This window comes from Megalobrama amblycephala, linkage group LG9 (assembly GCF_018812025.1).
Source record: "Megalobrama amblycephala isolate DHTTF-2021 linkage group LG9, ASM1881202v1, whole genome shotgun sequence".
Taxonomy (NCBI): Eukaryota; Metazoa; Chordata; class Actinopteri; order Cypriniformes; family Xenocyprididae; genus Megalobrama; species Megalobrama amblycephala.
In genome coordinates, this window is record NC_063052.1 from 19,436,080 (window position 1) to 19,464,028 (window position 27,949).

General features: G+C 35.9%; 2 protein-coding genes across 3 annotated transcripts in view; both read right to left on the bottom strand.

Moving 5' to 3' along the window:
• Positions 1 to 9,049, bottom strand: part of hivep3a (HIVEP zinc finger 3a) — a 54,198-nt gene extending 45,149 nt beyond the window's left edge. Inside the window, exon 1 of the mRNA XM_048202008.1 lies at positions 8,837 to 9,049. The gene's annotated coding sequence lies outside the window, so the exon portion shown is untranslated. The remainder of the gene's footprint in view (positions 1 to 8,836) is intronic.
• A 6,216-nt stretch (positions 9,050 to 15,265) lies between these two features.
• Positions 15,266 to 27,892, bottom strand: serinc2 (serine incorporator 2). Of its 2 annotated transcripts, none has more exons than XM_048202012.1 (10): positions 27,740 to 27,892; positions 27,091 to 27,252; positions 25,314 to 25,501; positions 25,078 to 25,128; positions 21,547 to 21,656; positions 20,780 to 20,949; positions 19,591 to 19,681; positions 17,610 to 17,760; positions 16,399 to 16,617; positions 15,266 to 16,143 (listed from the first exon to the last, which is right to left on the bottom strand). In XM_048202012.1, exons 1-10 carry the CDS (start codon positions 27,776 to 27,778, stop codon positions 16,005 to 16,007), a joined length of 1,320 nt encoding a protein of 439 aa, XP_048057969.1. In that variant the 5' UTR covers positions 27,779 to 27,892; the 3' UTR covers positions 15,266 to 16,004. The 2 variants fall into 2 exon arrangements, with proteins under 2 accessions (XP_048057969.1, XP_048057968.1); XM_048202011.1 differs by having other exon boundaries at positions 21,547 to 21,684; positions 25,049 to 25,128.
• Between the last annotated feature and the right edge of the window lie 57 nt (positions 27,893 to 27,949).

The window sequence follows — 27,949 nt, forward strand, 5'->3', positions numbered from 1 at the left end:
AAAGCATGCGGGCCAAGGACACAACATGCACATTAAACCACTCATCTCTAATCACAACAGGAAGTCAATGAGCACCAGGCATCCCACTTGAGTTTGAATTAAGTTGAGGGCATTTTGAATGAGATCCTCAGACCCTTATGATTCATCTTGCTTTAATCTTATACACAAAACTTCACCTACCACAACAATGCAGCAATAAGACAGATGGAGGGAGGGATCCAGCAGCAGATTTCCATGTATCTGGCTCACAATCTGGATGAATAATCTGCATTAAATGCCTCTTAACTTAAGGCAAAAGCAAGAAGATAAAGAGATACGCTTAAGGGTAAAAAAAGTTTGAAATATCCGAGCAGAGGTATACTGTTCACAAACGTCCTGAATAATTAATTTCAATAAGAAGTACAACTTCAGTTTCTAATGTTCATGTTTTTACTCGCATCTGACCTCGAAAAGAACCAGGGAATATTTCCACATCAAAAAAAAAAAAAGCTAAACCGCAGAGCACACCTAAATATTACGTAATCACCATGAACCAATGGTAGTTTGAAAGTGTTTACCAGTCTTTTTCTTAGTCTTTTAAATAGATCTGTCACATATTAAGACTTAGTTATTGGGTACAATGTTTTAAGAATGATTACTTTTTCAATTACCTATCAGAACTACATTTTCCTTCTCCTATATACCGGATTCCAGCCCATCCATATTGAAACTCTCAAATCTCTGATTCCAGTTGAGGGGTTAAAGGATGACAATGCATCTGCTCAGGTGGGCTGGACTCCAGTCTAAGTCCCAGTTCGTCAAAGGGTGCACCTGACTGACAGCTACTCAAAGTGTCTACATGTGACTAAAACAAGAATATCAATATAAACTGGGATTTTCCATTGACTGTACACTAAAACCTTTGAAATCATAGACAGCCTGTAGTCTTTCCATAATTCAGTGGCTTAGAATTGCTTTGATTTGAGGAGTAATTGTGGGGAATTTTACTGTACAGAGAAATTAATGCAACTAGGAATGCAAGAGCCAGTACTTCAGTACCAAGATGATGCTAAAATCATTGGTAGCATCGGTAGTACTGACACAGCCAAACCTAAAAAACTAAAATCGTTTGATGTTTACTCTTTCTCATGTCCTTCTCATGCTTTCAATCTTTGTTCTGCTGTTTATATTAGATCCAATATAATCCAAGAATTATTTTGCTTAATAAAATAATGATTTAAAGGAAATGGTGTGCTTTATTGAATACGGTTATGAATACATAACCAAGTTTGGTAGTATTTGAAGGCTAGATTCAGCTGTTTTAATTTAATTTATTAATATTTACACTGCAGTTCAATAGTGTTTTTGTTTTGTTTGGTATCAAAATTAGTACCAAGAAGAGTGAAATTTCACTGGTATCAGTATTGACTGCTGACATTTTGGTATCATACTAACCCTAAATTCAACATATTTGGCCAACTTGGATTTACTGTAATCTCCTCAAGTTTTAAACTTTGGCAGAGTCAATAACAAAGCCAGAGCTTCAGCATGGTGCACACCACCAAATATGAGTCATGTTGTCATCCCTCTCATACACTTATCAAACAGCTCAAGCACTAAAGCAGATTTGGCCCTTGCTTGGCTCTTGTCTGGATAGTATGGGTTTAATTCCTTCTGAACTGCGCCTGTATCAGGTATCAAGAAATCAAACTCCGTATTGGCTCTGATGACACACCTTCAGAGTGCCATTTGGGCTCTGGGCCTATCAGTTTCACAATCGAGGCTTTATTCCTCTGGACTATAACGGCTGAGACTTTAAGTATGATTACAGAGGGATTGTCTTAAATAACCTCAAAGAGAAAAGGCACTGTGAGCTAAACCTTATGCTGGCAGAACACATTTAGCAAAGAGGAGAGCTGAGTTACGGGAGTTACGGGAAGGACAGTTAAGCATCAGGTTTGAGTTGAAGGGAATACTTGGGATTATTTGAGGTAGCCATTGAGCAATGTAAGAAGTATCTTTATATTTGGTTACATAACCAGATACCATTCACTTTACACAATATAAGGCTGTCATTACGAAACCAGTTTCCTTTCCACATCGTCCTCTATTACTTTAATGCTGGACATTTAAAGTTTACCAGTCATTTATACACTTCGGCCACGACTCGGCTGGCATATGGCATGTGGATTCGAGCTGAGAACTGCAGGCCAACTGCACAAAAAGGAGCAGCTCAGTGCCGTAGACAGAAAGTAAGCTGTGTGCGGCAAGTTCTCGATAGTTCTTGAGCAACATTGCGCTTATGCCCTCTTGGGATATCTCTTAGAAAAAGAAGTGAGAGATATATATGGGTACAGGCTTTCCTGGGAGCCACTGGGGAGATTCCTTGAGAAGGTATGGCCGATGCAGTGCAACCTGAAAAATCCCCCTTTTCTTCATGAAAAGTCATTCAGACTGCCTTATCAGTATGTCAGCATGCCAGACCATCTGAAACACAAGGAAAGGTGCCTTTGTGGGCCCTGCAGGGAAGAACTGATTCCATCACACCACATTCCTGGCTAGTGGCTCATATTGGTGTACTGGGTTAATAACTGGGATTTATTGGATGGTCCATGAATGATTATTATTATTTACTTAAATAATTATTATATGCTATTCATTATTCATATATGAATTCCTAATTAATTGGGCAATTAAGCATTTATCTGTAGTGACAATAGCCAATGGCGTGTCTCATACACACAAATTTACTTTAAAGGAACAGTTCGAAAAAAAAAGAAAAGAAAATTTACTACTCACATCCATGTCACTCTGCACCTGTATGACATTAAGGGTGTACTCACACTAGGCACTCTGGACCGTGCCCGAGTGCCCAAAGCCCAGTTCGTTTGACTAGTGTGATCACTCCGTACCATGGCCGGGCACGGTTCGTTTAGCTGGCCCGCTTGGAAAAGGAGGGCCAGAGCACAGTTCAGTTGGGCTCGAGCGTGCAGTGTGATAGCCCTGGGTATACTTCGTTTTTTATACATACGCTAGTGGACGTGCACAGTAGAGTGCCTTGGAAAGTATGCTTCTTTTGACTCATACACATACACAGGTGTTCGTCGCATGCATAGTTTTGGGCACAGTTGCCACCTTGTGGATAAATTAATTACAGCCCAAAAAAATTAAATGTGCATGTGTGACCTGCACGTACAAGTAAGCACAGTTACAAAAATCTGGCGGTGCGCGTACAGTATGCGTGTACTCTTCTGATGATGAAATCTGCGCCACATGCACTGTACGCTGACCCTTGCGTATGCATAAAAAGTGAACTATACTTTGAGCTTAATCGTGCCGGAGTATGGAACAGCTACTACTTTTTTGTGCGCTACTGTCATCATTACAATGACAAACATCTTTATTACTTGGATGGTACACTTTTCAATTAATGTAATTAATTCAAGTGTATTTGGGTTTATAACGGGTCTGGTTCTCACCTTATTGATGAACAAGAATTGTAGTTTGCGAATAAAGCTAAAAATTCCTCAAATAACGTCAGCTGCCTTCATAATAATTCTCTGATATGTGCAAGTGAAAACTGCAGTGCAGCATAAATGATAAATCTATTAGGTAGTATCTTAGCGAAAGTGCTTCTCTCTTCCTGTTTTCTTCCATACAAAAAGTTGCATCGTATATGATGTACTGTAAGCATGCTCCGGCCTGGAATATTAAGTGTTCACACTGTCAGTCCTATTATTTGTGTATCCGATTGGAATCTGATCTAAAATTGTTGACGTCCACACTGTGTATCGCATCAGTTCAGATCCAATTTGTATGTCCATGCCGAGCTTTCGTTTTCCGGAATATCTGCATTGGTTTAAGCCACTAGTAAAAATATATCAAAAATGTCTGAATAATTTTTGATTTGACTGTATGAATGTAGCTCGAAACGGATTTGTAAAAATCGCATTTCATGTGATTTTTGGCCATTCACACTTACTAAATCTGATTTGATTTCAATCAGATATGCACAAAAATCGGATTTGGACTGACAATCTGAGTGTAGCCTTAGACCACAAAATATGGTATTAAATTTTGTTGTTGGTCCAATGTTGTTTTGAACCCCACTTAATTTAATTGTATATGCAGAAACAGTTCTAAAATTCTTTTATGTTGGGTGAGTAAATGAAGACAGAATTTTTACTTTTGGGTGAACCATTCTTTCAAGTCCTTATGGAAAAGAAGTACACCTACTGGCAAAACAGTGACAAAGCAAATCATGACTGAAACTAAACAAGAAAATGAAATTAAACATGACTGTGACAACTTGAGTAGAACTTAAAGGGTTAGTTCACCCAAAAATAAAAATAACGTAATTTATTACTCACCGCCATGTCGTTCTAGACCTTCGTTCATCTTCGGAACACAAATTAAGATATTGTTGATAAAATCCGATGGATCAGTGAGGCCTCCATTGCCAGCAATGTTACTGCACCCCTCAAGATCCAAAAAGGTACTAAAAACATATTTGAAACAGTCCAAGTGAGTTCTTTGGTTCTATCTTAATATTATAAAGCGACAAGAATATGTTTTGTGCACAAAAAAAACTAAATAACGACTTTTCAACAATATATAGTGATGGGCGATTTCAAAACACTGCTTCAGAGCTTTACGAATCGAATCAGTGAATCAGAGCGCCAAAGTCACGTGATTTCAGCAGTTTAGCTGTTTGATAGGTGATCCGAATCACTAATTCAAAACAAACGATTCATTAAGCTCAGAAGCTTCATGAAGCAGTGTTTTGAAATCGGCCCATATAGATATTGTTGAAAAGTCGTTATATATAATATATATATTGTTGTTTTTTTGGCGCACAAAAAGTATTCTTATATGTTTTTAGTACGGAGAGGTGCAGTAACATTGCTGGCAATAGAGGCCTCACTGAGCCATTGGATTTCATCAACAATATCTTAATTTGTGTTCCGAAGATGAACGAAGGTTTTACGGGTGTAGAACGACATGAGGGTGAGTAAGAAATCACATTATTTTCATTTTTGGGTGAACTAACCCTTTAAGTACGTATTTATATGTAATTGTATAATTAATTCTATTGTCCTTGAAAAATGGTTAAAGTGTACTGCTGGTAAAATAAAATAATACTTTGATGTAATTTCTATTGAAACTTGTATATCATGTATTTAAATATATTTATAATTACACATTCGTAATGATGAAGTTGATATTTAGTACATTTAAAATATATTAACTTTAAATGTAATATTGAATAAAACAGTAAAAATTATAATCAAGTGGCTTACATTTGATTTAGTATGTTAGTCAACACATATAACTGTACTTCTTTAAAGCACAATACAAGATTATTCAAACAAATATTTAAAATGTACTTAAAGTAAAACTTTTAATTTGACATTATTTGGACTTTTAAAAAGTGCACTTTATTGTGTTAAGAAACATTAAATATAAACTAAGTATAAACTAAACTTTATATATTAAGTATAAACTCTTTTTAAACAAAGTAAATAAACTCTTTTGAAGTACGCAAGTGGCATTTTTCGTTAATATTATCTACAAGTAATATAATATTAAGTTTTATATAGTATTTTATAATAGGAAGTTTTAAATATTTACTTTTAAGATTTGAAGTGAACTACAAATGCACATTCAATACAATTAAGCACACTTCTTTTTTTCACAAGAGACTAATCCATCTGTGAAGAGTATGCTAAATTTGTTCTAATAAAGGCTACAAAAATGTAACAACAATCCACGATTATGTGGCATGGTACATCATATTACTTATGTTTAGTTTGTTGCATGCTTTGGTCACATTTTAAATTACAGAAATATTTGTCTGTGTAACAATAGTAAACTGGTCCCACTTTATATTAAGTGGCCTTAACTACTATGTACTTACATTTAAATTAATAATTTGATACAATGCACTTATTGTGTACATACAAGTTTTTACGTTGTACTTATATTTTAAAAACACCTGCATGTAATTACTGTAATTTGTATCTGTAATTAATTTCTGTAATTACACTTATAATTACACTGTTAACCAATCCCTTACACCTTACCCCTACCCTTAAACCTACCCATACCACCAAAGCTTTCCCTAACCTTTCCTCCCACCTCAATAGCAGCAAAAGTGTTTTGCAATTCAATATGAAGCCAATAAGTACATTGTACTTATTTTTTGATGTAAGTACATAGTAGTTAAGGCCACTTAAAGGGTTAGTTCACCCAAAAATGAAAATTCTGTCATTTATTACTTACCCTCATGCCGTTCCACACCCGTAAGACCTTTGTTAATCTTCAGAACACAAATTAAGATATTTTAGTTGAAATCCGATAGCTCCGTGAGGCCTGCATAGGGAGCAATGGACACTTCCTCTTTCAAGATCCATAAAGGTACTAAAAACATATTTAAATCGGTTTATGTGAGTACAGTGGTTCATTATTAATATTATAAAGCGACGAGAATATTTTTGGAGCACCAAAAAAAAACAAAATAACGACTTATTTAATGATGGCCGATTTCAAAACACTGCTTCATGAAGCATCGGAGCATAAATGAATCAGTGTGTCGAATCATGATTCAGATCACGTGTCAAACTGCCAACGGCTGAAATCATGTGACTTTGGCGCTCCGAACAGCAGATTCGACACACTGATTCATCTGTGCTCCGATGCTTCCTGAAGCAGTGTTTTGAAATTGGCCATTACTAAATAAGTCGTTGTTTATTTATTTTTTGTCGCTCCAAAAATATTCTCGTCGCTTTATAATATTAATATTGAACCACTGTACTCACATGAACCGATTTAAATATGTTTTTAGTACCTTTATGGATCTTGAGAGAGGAAGTGTCCATTGCTCCCTATGGAGGCCTCACGGAGCTATCGGATTTCAACTAAAATATCTTAATTTGTGTTCTGAAGATTAACGAAGGTCTTACGGGTGTGGAACGGCATGAGGGTAAGTAATAAATGACAGAATTTTCATGTTTGTGTGAACTAACCCTTTAATATAAAGTGGGACCAGTAAACTCATAAACATTATATTATAATGTGTAAGTGAAGTTGTAAAATGTATCCAATTCCCTGTCAATTACTTACTAGTGAATGATTTGAGACTACATGTGTTCTTGTGGTATCATCAGCCAATCAGTGCTTTCATGACATCATTTTTCTAGACTCTAGACTTATTACTCACATGACACTTTATTAAAGCACAACATTTTTTAAATCTGATTTGTGTCTCTGAATATTTAAACATCTCTCAAACACAAAAATACTCCTGTACACTGTAGAGCATGGAAATGTCAACTAAGAGCCCATATTTAACAATTAGGTCAAAACCTCTAGATACAATATGGAGAAATACAGTGTATTTGTCCTGAAATGCTCTCTGTCTGACAGCCCAGACGTCTAGGTTTCTGGGTGATGTGTGTAATATCAGTTTTACAATAGGTAAACTCCAAACCCTTGGTTTCATTTTTCAATAATCTCCCATTTGCTCATATTGTATTTTATAACGCGCCTTTGGCTTATTCAGGCAGAATATGGCTGGAAATGACAAAAGGTGTACTATAATTAGGCCACATTAACATAAATCACATGAGCTACAGGCTAGGCGTCATCCCATCCACAGCGCGAGCGACGCGACAAAACGACAACGCTCCCTTAAAAGCAGCAACGCGTAGGCTATACTATTAGAGAGCTTTCACACAGAACGTTCCATTCAGAACAACTCGACAGAGCGCTGGGTTTTAAAATCTGAAATGTTAACAATACACCTCGTCTAAAACGTCACAAAACGCGACGCAACGGTGAAGGATATCCATGCGCCTGAGTACAGAGACCACTAGCGATGTGTGAACACTCCTTTGGCATTGAAGCTTTTGTCGCGTAGCGATTGTAGGCTACTGTTAGGGCGCTCGCCTCGAATTCTCGTGCAGTAAAGAAAAGCAGAAACACTCCAGGCTAATGTTGACTAATGTGTGCTGCACTACTGCGCGTATGTCGATGTAACAAAGGCGACGAACAAACGACGCGATGGACTGCTTGACTGATAGAATAATCGTCATTATGAGGTGACATTTCGCATCTTTCTTGGATCGACAGGCACGCAATGACCCCTGTTTAACCCAATCCCGCATTCTGCGATTATGTAACATTATTGATGATTTCATCGCGCTCTGGACAATGCCGGGAATTCTGTGTGTGCCTTCAATACTCCCAATAGTTCAGTCCGGCGTTGCGTTTTAACAACAAAACGACATGCGCTATATTAATTTTGTATATTACATTTGCTATAATCTGTATTTGCCCTTTATTATATATTTAATGCTTCTTAGTACTGGATTTCCCGATGACGCTATAAGCTGCACTTGAAATCATAAACGGTAAGAAAAGAGCGATGATGTCATTTTACTTCAGTTCCGCTATATTAACGTTTACTCCGGCTAACAAAGAGCTTGCATGTTAAAATGGCTATCAACAAGAGGGCAGCTGGGAAACACATGACTGTAGTCTTAGCGAAGCCACTGAACATGTTTAGTGACCCCCTTTACAACACTGACAATGCAACATATACCCACCCTGTGCCTTGGCACCTAGAGTGATGTACCCTACCTAATGAGCCCTACACGGCTCATGTGACTTCACTGCAAAGACGTTGGAATATAAATAATTGACGCACTGAACGTTTGCATTTGGCGTCGTTGTAAAATAAAGAATATTTACAGACCGCATGGGGCAGACTTTGGTTCTTCAGATGTAATGTTCTGTTACTGTACCCTGCAGGACAGATGTGTGTACACAATAAAGCAATGTCAGAAAAGACGTTTACCTGACAGCGTGGCCGTTCCTTCTCCATCTATTATTCCACGATGACTCGGTCAACCGATTTAGGTCCAGAGAGCCAGGTCTGTCAGATGCTGGCACATGTCTTTCCTCTCGTCCAGGCTGGCACAAGCAGAACTGCAATCTCGCGCAGAACACGCTGCTTCGATGAGCGCAAGCGCCGCGCGCCACACTATCCCGCACGAGACCATTGAGCGGCCCGCGCCACGCCCCCTTCAGTGAGCTGTCAGTGGCAGTGCAGCCGCACGCTTGTTTCGAATACAGTGAGTTTGTTTTCCATGCAGACCTACAGTTGCCCCAAAACGCGTTTGAATACTTAGAGCTCACTTAAAATGTCTGAATGTTAGGCTGTTTTCAATTCATTAGATGATAAAATATAATAGCAAGTGACATACAAACAAATGCTGCTAGAGCTTTAATCAGAACTAACTTCACTTTTCTGAGCCAAATTGACTTTTTGTTAGGGTTAGGTTTTAGTGTCCTATCAGAGCAACCATAGAATCACATTATTATAATTCAGACAAAAAAAAAAAAAAGTATAAAAGTATTTTTATGAGTCCAGGTTTAATTAAGTCCTACGGAAGATAACTTCTGGAGGTTCAAGGATTATTTTTATTTTCTCTAAAAATTAGAAAATGTGATTACCATCATTACTGACACACAATATCAAAGGTGTGTGTGTGTGTGTGTGTGTGTGTGTGTGAGTTTTGTGATTTATGAGGACACAAATTTGTATAATGATATGGGTATTACACTGGTATTATGATGTAAACATGAAATATGAGGACATTTCATGTGTCCTCATATTTAAAATAGCTTTAAAAACATACTAAACAATGTAAATTAAAATTTTAATTAAAACAAATTAAAAATGTCAATGCAGAATGTATGGGTAGGTTTAGGAGTAGGGGTAGTGTAGGGGGATAGAATGTACAGTTTGTGCAGTATAAACACCATTACGCCTATGGAATGTCCTTACTAAGATAGCAAAACAAACCTGTTTGTGTGTGTGTGTGTGTGTGTGTGTGTGTGTGTGTGTGTGTGTGTGTGTGTGTGTGTGTGTGTGTGTTTTTGTGACATATCAGGACACAATATTTGTATAATGACATGTGTATGTCATAGGTATTACAAGGAGAGGGTGACTTATAAGGATATTACCCCATGTCCCCATTTTTCAAAAGGCTTATAAATCATACAAAATGAGTTTTTGTGAGAAAGTAAAAATGTGCACAGTTTCCAGTGATGGGTAGGTTTAGGGGTAGGGGTAATGTAGGGCAATAGAAAATACGGTTTGTACAGTATAAAAACCATTATGCCTATGGAATGTCCCCACAATTCACAAAAACAAACGTGTGTGTGTGTCTCTCTCTCTCTCTCTCTCTCTCTCTCTCTCTCTCTCTCTTGCCCTCTATATATATGATATGTGGGCCAAATTAAAGGGTACTGGGTTGGCATCTCAGGTCTAGACCATCAAACATTATTCTGAAATTTCCTACCCGAAGTCTGTTTTGCAGAGATGGACTAAAAATGAACACTCAAAACTTACTGCCAGATTCTGGAAGATAGATTCTTCAAACAGCGGTACAAGAGAATGTGGTGTTGGTCCTTTAAGAGTCACTCTCAATCTGTCTGTCTACAAACCCTATAAAAAAACAGTCTTCAATCATGTATTTTACAACACTTCAGCTTGTGATTCTTATTAAGTCAGGGTCATTTTTTAGGATTCTAAATCTCTGAGATCCTGACACCTTGCACTTCAGGAGACTCCAGTTGGGTTGCAGTTTTGGAAAATGGTGGCACTGGAGACTAAAGGGTTCCTGATGGTTTCACACTCAATTCTTCACCTTAATTCTTATATTTTTTTTGCAGTTAACATGTGTCTTTTCTTCTCCATCTGTTTTTGTCTGACTCTGCTGACCCAATGAGCATTTTTCTGTCCATTGGTCATGCCTTAACTTTGCAATTTCTAGTATTGCATCTTTCGCATTTAATAATTTTTGACATTTCAGTCTGAATTAATTTTTTTTTTTTTTTTGGCTCATTTTGCCTGTAAAAGAAAACTTGCCTAATAATTATGTAAACCTCAATATAAAGCGTGTTTCATTCCCAGCCTTCAGGAACAATTATATATCGCTTATAAATTAAATACAAAATTAATAGTAGTTATTAAGATTGATGTGGTTTGGAATTGGTATAAAATGTGCCTGGAAAAAAAAATATGATCAGAAAATCGACTTGCATAATAATTATGCACGGAGTGTATATGTAACATCCTCATCCTGTAAAATGAATTTTATTGAACATTTTCTAAGATTATGTCATGTGTGTTTTCAGAGACTGGGGGCAGTTGTGGCCTAATGGATAGAGAGTCGGACTTGTAACCCAAAAGGTCATGGGTTCGAGTCTCAGGTCCGGCAGGGATTGTCGGTGAAGGGAGTGAATATCCAGCGTTCTCTCCACCCTCAATACCACGACTGACCACGACACTTCACTTCACTAATGAAAGACTAACAAAGTAATACATATAGCATCCTGTAAGCTCCACTGCACACTATTGTCTATATCTGGTGCCGCAAACTGCCCCATTATGTTTCTATTGTTCTCACTCGACAAACCTTCCACACCTCTGCCTAATCTTCATTATTCTTTTATCATTATTCTTTTTTATTCAGCCATTATTAGCCCTTAATCTATCATTACATGGCTTGCCCATCCACATCGCTTTGATCCCAATATACATTCATTCACATACAAAGTTTTTTCTAGAAAACAAAACAAAACACTTTCTTATGAACTTACGTGAATTCCGTTGACAAAATACGTCATGATGAAATATAACTGCACCTGTGCAGCAGGTGCATTAGAGCTACAATTACCATTAAGCTACATAATGTATACAATCAATACTACGCTTTTACTCAAAACTCACTTTAAACCACCACAGCAATAACTTCCAATTGCGATCTAATGTGGGTTTTGGTCATATGTTGTTGAAATATGTTATTTATATCCTTTTATAAGCAGCTAATCGCTGCACCTGCTTAGCATTTCACATGTACACGTTCTTCTGAAAATAACCAAAATCTTAATCGTGTGTTTATTAGCTTCATGTTTCATGAAACATTTCTCTTGTTGTGAAATGAAACACACAGCGGAAGTGTAACGAGTTCATCATCAAAAGAGCGTTTCATATAAAAGAGAGCCACTAAACGGCATTTCTAAAACATTTTTCATAATGGTTTTTTTTTTTTTTTTTTTTTGCCTTTTCCCTTGTGTAGTAACCACACTGTAGGTCCTAAAATGAGCTCCAATGGCCAACACAATGAACACCATTAGGAGCAATTACTGTTGTTATGGAGCAGGTGTAAACGGTTGCTGTTTTTCCAGCTACATAACCATGGCAGCCTCCCTACACACCACACTTGAGTCTCAGCGGCAGGGCAGCTGAACCTTTAATTACCCTGACAGCTAACACACAGATCAAGGGAGTGCAACAGGGTCCCTAGCCAGTGCATCATCCTCTATTTGAGTCAGTCCCTTAAGAGGGAGTTTGATATTGTGAAAAGCCTGTTTTGGGCCTTTAGCTTCCCATGCCGACATGATGGCAGCCACCTTACTCAAGCAGACAGACAGTCCCACTTTAGATTTTGTTGTGGTGTAGTTACTAGTTATATAACAGAATTAGATTTGCCTACTGCTCCCTGGAGTGTGTGTATGTGTGTGTGTGTGTGTGTGCACTGCTGTGCTGACATAAAACCATCAGGAATAATGACAAGATAGACAGGGAGATACCCGCAGTGGGACAGCCGGCGGGTGGAAAGTGAGAGAGAGCACAATTAGTGAGGTCACCACAAAGTGATGCGTAAAGGGAAACGGATTCCTTGGTGTAGCGCCCTCAGCCACGTCACACAATCCAGCGGTACACTTTAGGATCTCACTGTTACATCACTGGCAAATGACATTCTTCAAGGATAATGACGTATTGCAACTTTGAATAGATGCAAGTTAAAATTATGTTTGTTTGGTTGTCATTGATCCAACTTTTTTTTTTTTTTTCTTAATTTTAAATCTAAAATAATAATAATAAAAACACAAGTAACCATATGCCCATATTCAAAGAGGCAATAAATGTCATATAGTATATACAAATATGCATAACAATGACTGTCCAGTATAAATACTCAGTTCGTACAGCATATGTGACCATGGACCACAAAACCACTCATATGGGTCAAATTTTTGAAATTGAGATTTATACATCATCTGAAAGCTGAATAGATAGCTTTCCATTGATGTATGGTTTGTTAGGATAGGACAATATTTTTTTGAGATATAAGTATTTGAAAATCTGGAATCTGAGGGGGCAAAAAAATCGAAATATTGAGAAAATCGCTTTTAAAGTTGTCCAAATAATGTCCTTAGCAATGCATATCCACTCAAAAAAATATATTTACGATAGGAAATTTACAAAATATTTTCATGGAACATGATCTTTACTTAATATCCTAATGATTTTTGGCATAAAAGAAAAATCGATAATTTTGACCCATACAATGTTTTGTTGGTTATTGCTAGGAATATACCTGTGCAACTTATGATTGGTTTTGTGGTCCAGGGTCACATATATGCAGCAAGAGGTACATTCAGTGTCCAAATACTTTCGACCCGTATTGGTTGGGGTTCTGTTAATTGGTGCGATAATATTGCAGCGTTTTAACTTGTGGCAAATCAGTCTGTTATCTGTGCACTTGAAGATACACAACTTGGTTCTCATTAGCAGGGTCGTGTACCATATTCATAATTTCATTTTAGGTCACACTTTATTTTACAGTGTCCTTGTTACACATTACATGTGTTTACGATTGTATTAACAGTAATACATGCAACTAACCCTAATCCTAAACCCTACTGTGAGTACATTTTGTTAATTAATATTACTCAGTACTTGAACGTATAAATTACACTGTAACAAGGACACCTTACAGTAAAGTGTAACAGACTTTTATATTCTAATTTCTGAATGTGAATTGCAGTAGCAAAACAATACATAAATTAAAGCTGCAAACAGCGATGAAAGGGCCCTCGCACCGGTGGGCAATTTACATTTAAGTACATAATTATAGGAGGACTACATCAGTCATTTGTATTTTCCACACTTCCTGCTACCAGCTGGTGGCGCTATGACTATATCTACATTTTGGCATGTAGATGTCTTCACTTATCAAACATGTGAAATTTGAGGCAGATTGGACATTGTATGCTTGAGTTACAACAACTTCCTGTTTAGTGATGATAATAGCATGCTTTAGCACTCAGCTAAGTGTTGCTAGCATGTTTTAGAATGTTTCTAGCATGTTTAGCACTCAATTGCACATTTTAGTATGTTGCTAGTAGTGCATCAGTGTTAAAGGATTAGTCCACTTTTAAATACACTTTTCCTGATAAATTTGCTCACCCCCATGTCATCCAAGAAGTTCATGTCTTTCTCTCTTCAGTTGAAAAGAAATGAAGTTTTTTGAGGAAAACATTCCAGGATTATTCTCCTTACAGTAGATTTCAATGGCTAACAACAGGTTGAAGGTCAAAATTACAGTTTCAGTGCAGCTTCAAAGAGCTTTAAACGATACCAGATGAGTAATAAGGGTCTTATCTAGCGAATCGATTGGTCATTTTCAAAAAAAATATAACCGTTTATGCTTTATAAACAAAATATCGCCTATTTTGTTTATAAAGCATACACGGTTGTATTTTTTTTTAAATTACCTATTGATTCGCTAGATAAGACCCTTCTGACACCACTTCTGACACATGCAAAGTTTCATGGGTTTTCAAGCATGTTTAGGCCCTCAAAAATGCAATTCATTTCAGAGAAGAATAATTCACTGAGCAATTACAATAGGGTCCTCACACCATCGGTGCTCAGGCCCTAATAAACTGAAATTCAAATATATTTATGCAAGCATGATTTATAAACAAGCAAAAAATAGTCAAGATGAATTTTAGTTTTGAAAAAATGTTAAAATGCCTTTTAAGTCTGAAGGTTTTATAGGCCTTATGGACAGAGAGTACAATCTATCAGTACAATAGATGTAGTCTATAAAATTATTTTACTATTCACTATAAGAATTCACCCTTGAGTCTATATGATATTCTGATCAGGTTTTGTTCTTTTGATTTTGCCCATTTTATCATTTGCTAGATGAAAATTGCAAGTCTGATTGAAAAGTAATTGCAAAGCTCTCTTCATGATATGAAGCATCATTTATGGCTGTAGCACAAACAGTCTAGCTCTCTCCATAAGCTGAGTCTCATAGTCCTTATTATTATACAGGTTTGCCAAAATCCGTAACCCTTGACTGAGTACTAGTTAGTGACACTTGTTCAATAAAGAACCATTAAATAAACAAACACTTTCTTCAGATAAGGGAAGCATACTTTTATAAGAACAACACTTCCATCTAGAGGAAACAAGTTCCTGTATTACAGTAGCAGGCTAAGAATAACTGGATTGAAGAACCATAACTTCTTGTGTACATTTTTAATAATCAGTTTTATAAGAAAGAATAAAAGTACAAAACAGAACTAAGAACTTTTTGGTCAGGAGGAGTGTCATCATAAAGCTCATAAAATAAAGCTTTAAAACTGTAAATGGATTCAGTTCTTTAGAAAATGTATCATCAAAATGCTATGTATAAGGCAATCTTCATTTTCCACTGAATATTCATCTTTGATTTGATCAAACGTAGTGCAATTTGTAACAAAGTTGGACCCAAGACAGATATAAAGGACAATAAAATAAATGTGTGATGTCAGAATATGTGAAGAGATCTAGATCATTTCTAGATCATTTTTAAAACAGAAAGTGTTATACATAAAAGCACCCTATTTAACCATTACCTAGATCGAAAAATCATCTATGACAGGCTTTGAGGTGTATTGTGGGTACATTTGTAGAGGTTCAGTAAGGGTTTATGATTATGTAACAACAAAAATGTAAATGAAAAGTGTCTTGTGAAGGTTTACAAGTGTGCATAGTTCAAGAGCTTAGATCTTTTTTTTTTTTTTTTTTTTTTTACTGTAATTTACTGTATAAGTGATCTTAGCATATAGTATATTGCTTCTTTATAAGGCCACTTGTAGAATCTTATGGGCGTTTAGCTGAAGTCTCGGTCGGCCAGGATTAGAGGAGCCACAAGGGTCCAGAGGTACAGCGCCAGTCCCAGCCAACTCGAAGAAATCTTCACCCACACAGATGGCATAGTGGTTTTCATGGCTGCATAGTCTGTTTCAGGCCTGAGAAGGAAAAGTAAAAATGTAAAGGAATAATTATCGCTCAATCCCCTTTTTTTTTTTCATATTAACACTCAAGTCAAAAATACCATGGCAATTTAGAGTGGAACAGTTGGTTTTAAAAAGTAAAAACCCAATTTAATTTCTACAGAGAAACTTTTTATTGAGGATTGTTTTGAAATGCCTATGGACAATAATGAAAGGATAAGATACTGGGCAGTCACAGTTGTGCTGTTTTAGGATAATCTAGACACTCACTGATACCAGTTGGTCAAGGTCATCATGATGTAGAGTGAGGCAAGGAACAGAGAGAAATGGAAGAACGAGTAGCTGTATGTGACGCTGTCTTCTTCGTTATCCACAGCTCGTCTCACGCCATCCTCAGAGACGCCCTCGCTGGTATCAGTGCTCGCAAGCCTCTGAACCTCCTCTGTCTGCATTAGCTTATTTACCTGGGTGTTGTTTGAGGAACGAATGCTAGAAAAAGAGAAGAAAACGTGTAAAATGTGGCCTAGTTATACATTTTACCCAACAACAAAAAAAAAAAAAATCAAAATAAATCCAACTTAAATTTTAAATATGGCTGGCCGATATACTGAACATTTACAATATACTGAATATGATTTGATGCTGATATACACTGCCATTCAAAAGTTTGGGTCTGACATTTATTTTTATTTTTTTATTCAGCAAGGATGCATTAAATTGATCAAAAGTAGTAAAGATATTTATACCGTTACAAAAGATTTCTATTTCAAATAAATACTATTCTTTTGAACTTTCTATTCATTAAAGAATCCTGAAAAAAAGTTTCAGTTTCCACAGAAATATTAAGCAGCACATCAGTTTTCAACATTGGTAAAAAAAATAAAAATAAGAATGTTGCTTTTGTACCAACTCAGCTTATTTAAATGATTTCTGAAGGATCATGTGACATTTAAGACTGGAGTAATGGCTGCTGAAAATTCAGGCATAAACTACATTTTAAATTATATTAAAAATTAAAATAATATTTCAGAATATTACTGTAATTTTGGTCAAATAAATGCAGCCTTGGTAAGCATAAGCTTCTTTCAAATACATAAAAAAATCGTAACGATCCCCAACTTTAAGCGGTAATGTAAAATAAACAAACAGCACGAATATAGCAATGATTTTATTGTGCCTTTTATTTGGTCATTGTGTTTCCTACAAATCCTGTCAGTAGACATGTAATGACCATGAAGATGAAGGCATTAAGATGAAGATGTTTTCATTTCATGTTATAATTTATTTGTAATCATTTATAAGCCATTTAAAAGCAAATACATCAATACAGATATTTATTTGAATACAATCAAAAGATTAAAAATATTGAAATATTTTATATTAGATGTACTGCTCAGCATTACTGGTATTCATTTAACTAATTGTATTAAATAGTCCTTGTCTGTTGCTAGCAGTGGTAAGAAAGATGGTTATAAGCTCACCTGGCATACAGTGTGCACAGGAGGAAGATGACCAAACCCACAATGCTCTGAGCATCCCACCACTGTGTATGGATACCGGGGGCACTGGTCGGAGTGGGTGCTGTCGGCCCGCCATTGACTAGACTCAACAGACTGGGGTTGCACTTACGATCTGTGCACAGAGAGAAAAAGAGATGTGTCATACAGGATTATTTATGAGGAAACAATAGCATACAGTAATGCACTCAAAAATAGATACTGAGTCTGTTAGTAGTTTTACACATGCTAACTGGGCTACAACGCAATGATTCAGAGTTAATGATTGAGGGCCAAAATAAATGGACATTTATGGGAATTTTTATACTGTGCTCCACAGTAAAAATGCTCCTTTAAAGTTTAATTGCATTAAACCCTATTACATTTGGCCTGGAGGTTGCTGAGGCATGTCATTTTTTCCATTCAAGCAGCTCCATGTGTTTGTGTATGTCTTATTTCCCAGCATTCACTTATGTAAACAAACAACTGGTGTCTGGAATTTTCAGATGTCTTTCCGAGAATTCCTTTGTTCTGGTATAGCTTAATCAAGCATGCAAATTCTTTCTTTGGTAATGGAAACATGTAGCGTGAGACAATTTTCATTGCAAACCAGCCAACTTTTTTTTATTATTATTGCTTGAAATTATTGCTTTCATTTAGCAAGTAAGCATTTAGTTGATCAAAACCGTTATACTGATATAATAGATTACCATTTCAAATAAATGCAGTTCCCTTGAACTTTAAGAATCAAAGAATCCTGAAAAAAATAATGCATTACAGTTGCCACAAACATATTACGCAGAACAACTATTTTTAAGATTGATAATAAGTAATGTTTCTTGAGCAGCAAAGCAGCATATTAGAATGATTTCTGAAGGACCATGTGACACTGAAGACAGAAAATCTTTTTGAAATTGTAATAGTATTTCACAATATTAGTCTTTATTGCATTTCTGATCAAACAAATGCAGCTTTGCCAACTAAGAGACTTTTCAAAAAACAAAAAAAAAATTCTTACCAACCCCAACCTTTTGAATGGAAATGTCTATAAAATGAGTTTCTGCAAACCATCACTGAAATAGGTGTCTCTGAGATGGCCTACTAGACTCTCTCTCTTTGCTTGTCATTCATTTTGCACATTTTGGAGGGTGATGTTTTAAAGAGAGTGGTGGAAATTGACAAAACAGCAGAAATATATTACGAAAATATACAAAATATATAAGACAGGTCAGTTGGCTGCTTTTCTCTCCCCCACATTGCTTCCTGACGACTCTATCTGTTTAAAAGTCATGGACTGATTACAATTTCCAGGCCAAAGCCTCCACTAGTCATTCTGATTACACATTTGAAGGTAAGCTTTTATAAACTCATGGTGCACAATACAATCACTGGACACCAGTATTTTAACAATTTATAAAATATGGATCACTGTCTGGCCATCTTAGGAACATGACTTTTCAGTTCAGTTCAGTTCAGTTCATGTTTCACAGCACAGCATAAGTGTATATTAGTACGTTTTTTTTGTTTGGTTTAGGCATCTGATTAAGCGTTTGAAACCGGAAACATTGACAGGTGACATCAGGCTTAACAAGCGGATAAAACAAACAAACAAAAATTGATAGATGCTGAATGTCGAAACTAATTAAACATCATTTACTTTAACTTATGTAACCACCATAGATCATTGTTCTGTTAAACGTTTATACAAAACCTTATAAATCAAATCTAAATTTTACTCTGATTTCACTTTTTTTTATGTAAATCACATCAAATTTATCAGCTTTTTATTGTACATGTAAACACCTGAGTGTTTTCTTCTGATACTTTATTTAAAAAAAGAATGGTCAACATTCAGTAGGAACTAAGTTAATAATTCAGTCCAAACATCTATTAAAATCAACAAAAGTGAAAGAGAATTAAAGAGATTAATGTCAGTATGGACATTTGATCTGGTTGTGACACTTACTGGGGTTGTTGCTCATAGCAGACCATGTGAGATACATGGTGTAGAGAGAGATGAGAGACGGCTGGAGCAGACCAGAGCTCGGCTGAACTTCCTGTAACATACACAATGCAAAATGTTCACTTTTTGACAGACTAATCTAGTAACACATTTGGTCCCACTTTATATTAAGTGGCCTTAACCTCTATGTACTTACATCAAAAAATAAGTACTTATTGGGTTCATATTGAATTGCAAAACATTTGTGCTGCTATTGAGGTGGGATATGGGTAAGGTTAGGGAAAGCTTGGTGGTATGGGTAGGTTTAAGGGTGGGGGTAAAGTGTAAGGGATCGGTTAACAGTGTAATTATAAGTGTAATTACAGAAATTAATTACAGATGTAATTACATGCAGGTGTTTTTAAAATATAAGTACAATGTAAAAACATGTATGTACACAATAAGTGCATTGTATCAAATGATTAATTTAAATGTAAGTACATAGTAGTTAAGGCCACTTAATATAAAGTGGGACCACACATTTTACTTTGTTTAAAACACATTCAGACAATGTTTTGTTGCTTGCACATAAAAACATGTGTCCACTGACGTGGATAGAGTGCAGCAGAGTGGGCATTTTCAATTAATTCCTATAGAAGCCAAGCTTTATGTTTAATCACAGTGGATTGAGAAATTAACAGCGGACTGGAGAAAGTGTTGAGAATGGTTGAGAGAGGGCGAGAGCAGCGAAAAGTTGAGAAATACTCTCAACTTGATGCAAATAAGGAGCACAAAATGCCAGGTGGCAGCAAATATCTTTGAGGTTCAGGAAGTGATGTCTGTTTTAAACAATTAAAAATATGCAGACTGTGCTGGAGTTGATGCTGTATTTAGTACATAAACCACATTTTTTTTACACGTTGTATGCTTTGCAGTTGTTATATATAAGTTAAATATTGCAGTTTGGATGCTTTTTTGTGATTAAAATTACACCGTATCTTAACTTTGGGCGTTCTGAAAAAAATTGCATCTAGCTATCAGTTATCAAGTGTATGAGTGATCATTATATTGTCTGTGTGTTAGGAAAAACAGGTTTAGCGTTCTGAACGTAGTCTTGATGCTGCAGCTGATACGCAACTTTAGAGTGATAAAGAAACAGATAAAAGCAAGAAAACAAGTGAGCACAAATGGATAAAATGAGCGTGGGAATGACCTGTACTTTTGGAAGAATAGCCACCACAGATACAACGATACAAAAGATGAGGTTGAGGCTGATGAAGACTTTGTGTTCTGTGCAGTCATCTGGCTGTGTGTAGAATACATAGAACAAAACCACAGCAGCAAAGGCACAGATATACTGTACCAATGTGAAAGAGAGCAGGGCTGTGGAAAAAAACACACATCTTGTCAATATTTTTTTCTCAATATTCAGACTTCCAGGGTTCACTGAAGCGGAAGTCGTCATAGTTTGGTAAACTTCAATAGTGGTGAACTTAAATTACAACAAATATAATATCTGCGTTCCCATTTGCTCCAATTCCAAAAGACATAAACGATGATAGCATTTATATGACTTAACAAAAGAGATAAATAAAAAGCGAGATTGATTATGCTGGTTAGAATAAAGAGGTCAAATTTGCTGTCATTCCCTCAGCTGTTGTATTAGAAACACTCACGCTGCAGTGTTAACTAGTGTTGAGTTATTTAATGACAAGATAATATAACACTAAGTATAGTGCTAAAAATCACACTAATTAAAAAAAACAAAAACAAAGAAAATATAAAATCCTAGATTTATGATGTTGATGACTGCTGAAATGTGTCATTGGTCATTAAAAAAGTCCATTGCTTCTCATTGCTTTAGCTGGTTAGGACACAAGCTTAGATTAAATGCTTGTAACTATCATTTCACCTGCTGTCAGGTTTTACCTTTGTCATTTTTAAAGCTTAGTCATGCAGAAACAATGTTGCTGAACATACCTGCATACCAGCATTTACTGTTCCCATTCTCTGCATTCTCCACCCAGTTTTGGTTCCAGGTGTGAGCAAAATCCACAAGCAGAATAAGCTGAATCAGAATGAAGATGAAGGACCCAATCACACCAAAGTAGTACCACACTGCAATAGACAAAAGTTTGGTTTTACATCCATTCCTTTTAACCAACTGAACTGGCATGATTTTACCAGCCATTCACAACAACTGAAAGTGACTTATCATTTTATGAAGATTGCACTCACAAAGAGCAATTTTTATTTAAAGAGATATTTTACAGCTAAGCATAACTAGAAGACTTTTTAAAAAGGTAATGAATTGAGAAATAAAATTTTCCTTTTGACAAATAAGAGGTCATTGTACTATAAATACATCCTGTAAGTTTCAGAACTTCCTTGTTAGTCCAAAAAACCAAGTATTGAAACCTAGCTGCCAAAACGACTTGTTTTGGATTTTGTCACGTACTAGTGTGACGAAAGACCGCCTCTGCAGAAGATCAAAGCCTATGTAACGACTGGATCGATCAAACACACAATTGTAAAAGTTAATCTTCACAACTCCTGACCCATGCAGACTCCTTGATGTCTGAGTTCCCCACTGAGAACTATCACCATTTGCTCCCCTCATACATTTCAAAGACGCTTGGTAGATAGTGCCCGCTCATGAAAGTACAGGCCACAAGAATCAGAAATGCAGTTCATAAAAAAAAAAATGGAATCCTTTCCACCAATTCATTGACAAATTTACTTAAAGGGGCTATATGTAAGATTTTTACTTTAATAAAGTATAAAAATACCCCAGTATGTTTGCAGATATTTAGGAAACATGCTAAGTTCACCTACTTGTTTCTCAGAAAAACAATGCTACAGCCAGATATTCTTTGAAATGTGCGTTCCGTGTCGGAATGTCTGTCTTTGTTTTGGTCTGCGAAACCGCGTGCTGCCAGTTTATCCAATAGTATTTCGACATCACAGGTTGTCAGTTGGTGGAAAACACTGCGTATTGAAGTCATGGAAACCAGCAAACAAACTGGGTCAGAGAATCGCAGATTCTACCTGACCTAAAAAGCCTCTGCATCCATCTAAAAATCTCTATGAACGACAGCATATTAAAACACAGATAAATCAACTCATCAGCTTACAGTGTGTAAGTCTCCTCAGCGTTCATTGTCAATTGCGCTCCCTCTTGTTGTGTGCCAAGCTGGCCACCCGTGTCTTTGAAAGAGGGGGCGGGGCAAACAATATTTTGAATTTGAACTGCAGTACCTATTTCGACCACTGGGTGTCATTCCTATATAGAGCCCCTTTAATGAACATGCATTTCCCCAATACATTTTGTGTATTATTATTGTTTGTATAATGTTCTTGTGTATATTGTATAGTGTTATGCAGGCCTGATGATAGAAATACTAGATAATGTAGCCATGGTGTGACCTTTGTGGAACTTAAAAGTCAACACAAAGTTCCCTCCTATTTCTAGCTGCTTCTACTGATTGCCGTTCACGTGAGACCTCAACTGGCCACAGAGTCAAATTAACAGCACAAGTTCACCGTCATTTCTTCATTCAACGCGGAAGATATTGATAACAACTTCAAAACCTCTGGACCGGACCATCAAAAATGTCTCCCAAGACTGCATATCCGGACGCTCTCCAACAGCTAAGGCATTTGCAAGTGTCATACATTTGACCACTAAACGGCGATTTAGTATTAAGTCGTGAACCCCTTTGTTAACAAAGGTGCTTTACAGTGAGAAACTGATGGTTCTTCCAGCTCGTTAAATTACTCTTTTCATAGCTCCATTCCTCTGTTATGCTATGGTTTAATTCACTCCCACTTTCTCATTTCCTATGTATGTGTGATTTGTGTGTATGCATGTTTAGTTTAGTTATGTGTTTTTGATTTATTTAAAACTTTTGTGCACATTCTCGCAAGTTTATTCTGATCTGCTTATCAACCAATGTCAATTTAACTGATCACAGCTACATGCTAAGAAAGCATTATTTATCTGTGGCCACAGAAAATATCCTTTCTGAATAGTTAATAGACGATCAATACTGAGTGTTCACTGGCCGAACAGATTAATTGATTGTAATATCAATTCAGCTACATGAAGTTAATTTGATTAATTGATCCAAATATTTAGAATTAATTATAACGAGTTATGATTATTCATATTTCCCTTTTGAGCATATTTTCTACACCTACTTCTACGTCATTGCTTCTTTAGCCCCATCCACCAATTTGCACGTCATGTACTAGTAGGATTACTCCAGCAACAAAATGATAGAGATGCCTCTGAGGATTACAAGATGCTTTGAAGTGCCAAGTTGTGGAAATACACAGTATTTGCATTGCAATCCTTGTGATCTTAACATTAAGAAAGCGTGAATGAACTTTATTTTTAACAAAGTTCCAGGTCATGTAAGTAAGACACTGTTCATCTGTTTATTTCGCTTCATTTTTCGGCATATTTGTTTTTAAACAATGACAAACTATGGTACATTCGTTCATAATTCCGTTAACACATAATACCGCAAGTTATCCCGTCAGCTATAACTGTGGTAACTCCAATTACACCAGGACTTATAAAGCATATGTAATATACATACAATGTTTAAACTATGTAATGAGATATTTTCAAAATCTGAAGTTCCACAAGTTTAATGGTAGGAACGTTGAAAATTATTTTTGTACAAAACAGTTACCCAATCTTAGCAGTGGCCGTTTTCTTTCAAGTCTATCGGCACTCCTATCAAAACGGAGTGTTTGAAATAGAGGATTAAAAACAGGATAAAAAAATAGATTATTACTTTTAAATTAGGAAGCTTTTTATGTAAAAATCTTGATAACATTAAAGTGGACCTCAAGAGAACATATATATATATATATATATATATATATATATATAATTTTTTTTTTTTTTTTTTTTTTTTTTTTTCATGACCCCTTTAAGATTTTTAATCATAAAGATTTATGATTATGATTACTTATAAACACTGACTTTTTTGGAGTATGGAAATTAAGGTTATAATATTCCCTGAAATTTTCCTGGTATATGTATGGGATTCTACAAATATTTTAAATGTTCACGTAAACAAAAGTGCAACATTAGATACGAAGGTGGTCATTCACTGTAGTCTGTGACCAGGAAGCATTAGTGTTTACTCTGTAAATGTGATGTGGTCACATGGGTATCTATCAGGCGTAAATATTGAATTCTTAGATTCCCATCTGTTTTATATGCAACACCGTTATTCCCCCTGGAAACTATGGAGCGCTGAAAAAAACCTAGGTAGCTGTGAATGTCAATAAAGAGTGATTGATCCTTAATAGAATCACACTGGCCATTTACCATAACATGTAATGAGTGGGAAAATGTTTGTGAAAATTACCATAACACAAGAAATATTCGAAACAGAAAAAACTTTTTTCATGTAATTACTGAACTATTACTAGTCTTTATTTTCTTATTTATTAGCTTACGTACCCGTGTTGAATCCTCCATCTGGAATGAAGAAAGCTCCCACAGTAAGAGCAACCAGAATCAAGAACTTGAAGAACCAGAAACTGGAGAAAACACAGTCACATTGGCATGGGACATTATGCAAGACTTCCTAGACAAAGTAAAACTATTGTGCAAAAAAGGAATTTTCCATATATCAAAGAAACCCAGCTTTCAACAGCAGAGGGCAACACTTGTAAGAAAGATTTTATGAGAATGCCAGCTGGAACAGCAAATAATAAAAATATACCCGTTTTGAATTGCAGCTCGTGGATCCTTGCTGCTTCTTACACGGATCATGATGATGGAGAAGAGGAAGAAGAAACAGGCCATGGCAAAGCACATCCTGTAGACTGACTTGTAGCCAACAATGATCTCACAGTTCACTTTCCCTTCAATTCCGGGTATAGAAGAGCCTCCTTCACAAAAACCAGGAATCTGTTGACAAATTCATACCAAAATGTCTGCAATTTTACACAGGGATCAAAGAATATAATATTTTAATCACATCCTGAATGCCTTTTTATCATCTTACTAACATACTGTGGGTGTTTGTACATTCTCAAAAAAAAAAAAAAAAAAAGTTAATGAACAGTACAAAAATTTCACATTTAAGATAATGAATAATGTATAACCCACATACTGCCAACAGAATGTCTCAGCTGCCTCTCATAAGCTTGGTGTGTTTTTATAAAGCTACTAAAGTAAAGTAAACTAGTGTTACCATATCTCTCTCTCTCTCTCTCTCTCTCTCTCTCTCTCTATCTATCTATCTATCTATCTATATCTATCTATCTATCTATATATATATATATATATATATATATATATATATATATATATATATATATATATATACACACACACACACACACACACACACACACTGCCCTCCAAAAGTTTGGAAACACCCCTGGCAAAGTGTGGTTTTGGATGATATCAGCATAAATCCTTATCTTGACCTAATCCTTACAATAATAATTTTCATTTTGATTGCATAATAATGGCAATATATACATGTCAAAGTCAGACATGCCCCTTTGCCAGCTGTGATGCCTGGTTACTGGTTTAAATGTGGCCGAGGTTTGTAAAAGATTTTTGGGTCAGCACTCCTTAATAGCTTCAACAATTGATTGCCAATTAAGTTTAGAATACAATGAACCAATCAGAACCCAGTTTAGGTCAGATAGCTGCTAATGGTGGATATTTTGATGAATCGAAAAGTTTTTCCTATGTATAAACTGTTTATGTAATAAAATATGTTTTTGTACTTTGTGTTGTCCCTTATCAGTGCAAAATTATAACAAATTAAAAAAGGATTCATGTCAATATTGTCCAAAACCCCACTTTTCTAGGGCGTTTCCAAACTTTTGGAGGGCAGCATATATATATATATATATATATATATATATATATATATATATATATATAGTAACACTATAGTAAGATTTCATTTGTAAAGCTTAATGTATTAACTAACATGAACTAACAATGAGCAATACGTTTGTTACATTATTTATTAATCTTTGTTAACGGTAGTGCATTAACTTATGTTAACAAATACGAAATGTGATTTTTATGTATTTGTAAATGATAAAATTAACATTAACTAAAAGTATTGTTCATTCTTAGTTCATGTTAACAAAAAAGGTTAACTAATGTTTACCTTACCTTTCCTAAGTGTATATATATATATATATATATATATATATATATATATATATATATATAATTTTACATCGTAGATTTGTGTTTATTTCTGTGCTTAAATGAAAATGTATTCAATGTGGTCTTAGATTAAAATGCCCCCAAATTTGAACTTCATGGGGCAAATATTGCCCTTTACTAAAACAATTTCTGACACTGGTCTATATCTTTTCATTGTTTTTTAAAGACTGGAATGCAGAGAGAGGAAATGGGGTCAGAACAGGACACAGGCCAGATTCAAACTGGCATCCTCGTGAGCTCACCAGCTATGCTGTGAGCCCATGCACTACCTGTACAACGACACCAAGCGGTCTGTGTACCTTCTTTAGCTGTGTCTCCATGCCTGGCAGGATCATGATGATGGACACTATTGTGCCCAGCAGCAGGAAAAAGGAGAAGGCCAGGCGGGTCACAGTGGAGTTGTATGTAGAAGGGCAACATCCTGATAAAAGACATGGCGCGGAGCCGCATAGACAGGACGCCTACAGGACAAGAAAACCCACTTAACACAGCAAATACACGCATTTCCCAGTCATTCGGAGGGGAACAACGTAATATGTCAACTATATGAGTAGCATTGGACTGTATGGATACATTTTTTCAGTTGTATTGGTAAAATGGAAATGTTTGATCTGAAAAGGAACGAGCAAAATCAAACGCGCGTGAAAAGCTGGCGACGAAAAGTTAAACATGATTTTTAAAGTTTTGAGAAAACAAATAGAAATGGCTGGATAGGTAGATGTCGTTAGTGATATCCACCTATCCAGCCATTTCATTATGTTTTCTCAAAACCTTATAGGTTATATATGTAAACAAAACAAGGAAATAGCCTCCAACATCCCTCTATGAACAAGACGGTTTTTTTTTTTGTTTTGTTTTTTGTAAAATGCGTTGCTGTCTTTACCCGTCGACGTTTGACAACATAAAGTGAGAAAAATACTCCAGTTTAAAACAATTTTTTGGACTTACGCAGCTCGCCAGCGAACACAAGGCCATACACGCACCCATGATGACGGAGAAAAAAAACGAAACTAAAGCAAAAACACGGAAGTCAATCTTTCCTCCTCATTCTGGTTACTTATAAATAACTCTAAAAAGTGAGCAGTGATTGGCTGGGAGACACATCGCAAAACTATTGGACCAATCAGACGACAGTACATAATAATCGATGAAGTAACA

Bases quoted from the DNA above. Each gene is read 5' to 3' on its own strand.
- serinc2 (XM_048202011.1), bottom strand. From the start codon at position 27,778: ATGGGTGCGTGTATGGCCTTGTGTTCGCTGGCGAGCTGC. The intron at 21,685-25,048 runs GTACGTAAGCTA...TGTCTATTGCAG, and splicing joins AGATGGAGGATTCAACACGG to TGTGGTACTACTTTGGTGTG. The intron at 19,682-20,779 runs GTCATTCCCACG...TGTATGTTACAG, and splicing joins CTATTCTTCCAAAAGTACAG to GAAGTTCAGCCGAGCTCTGG.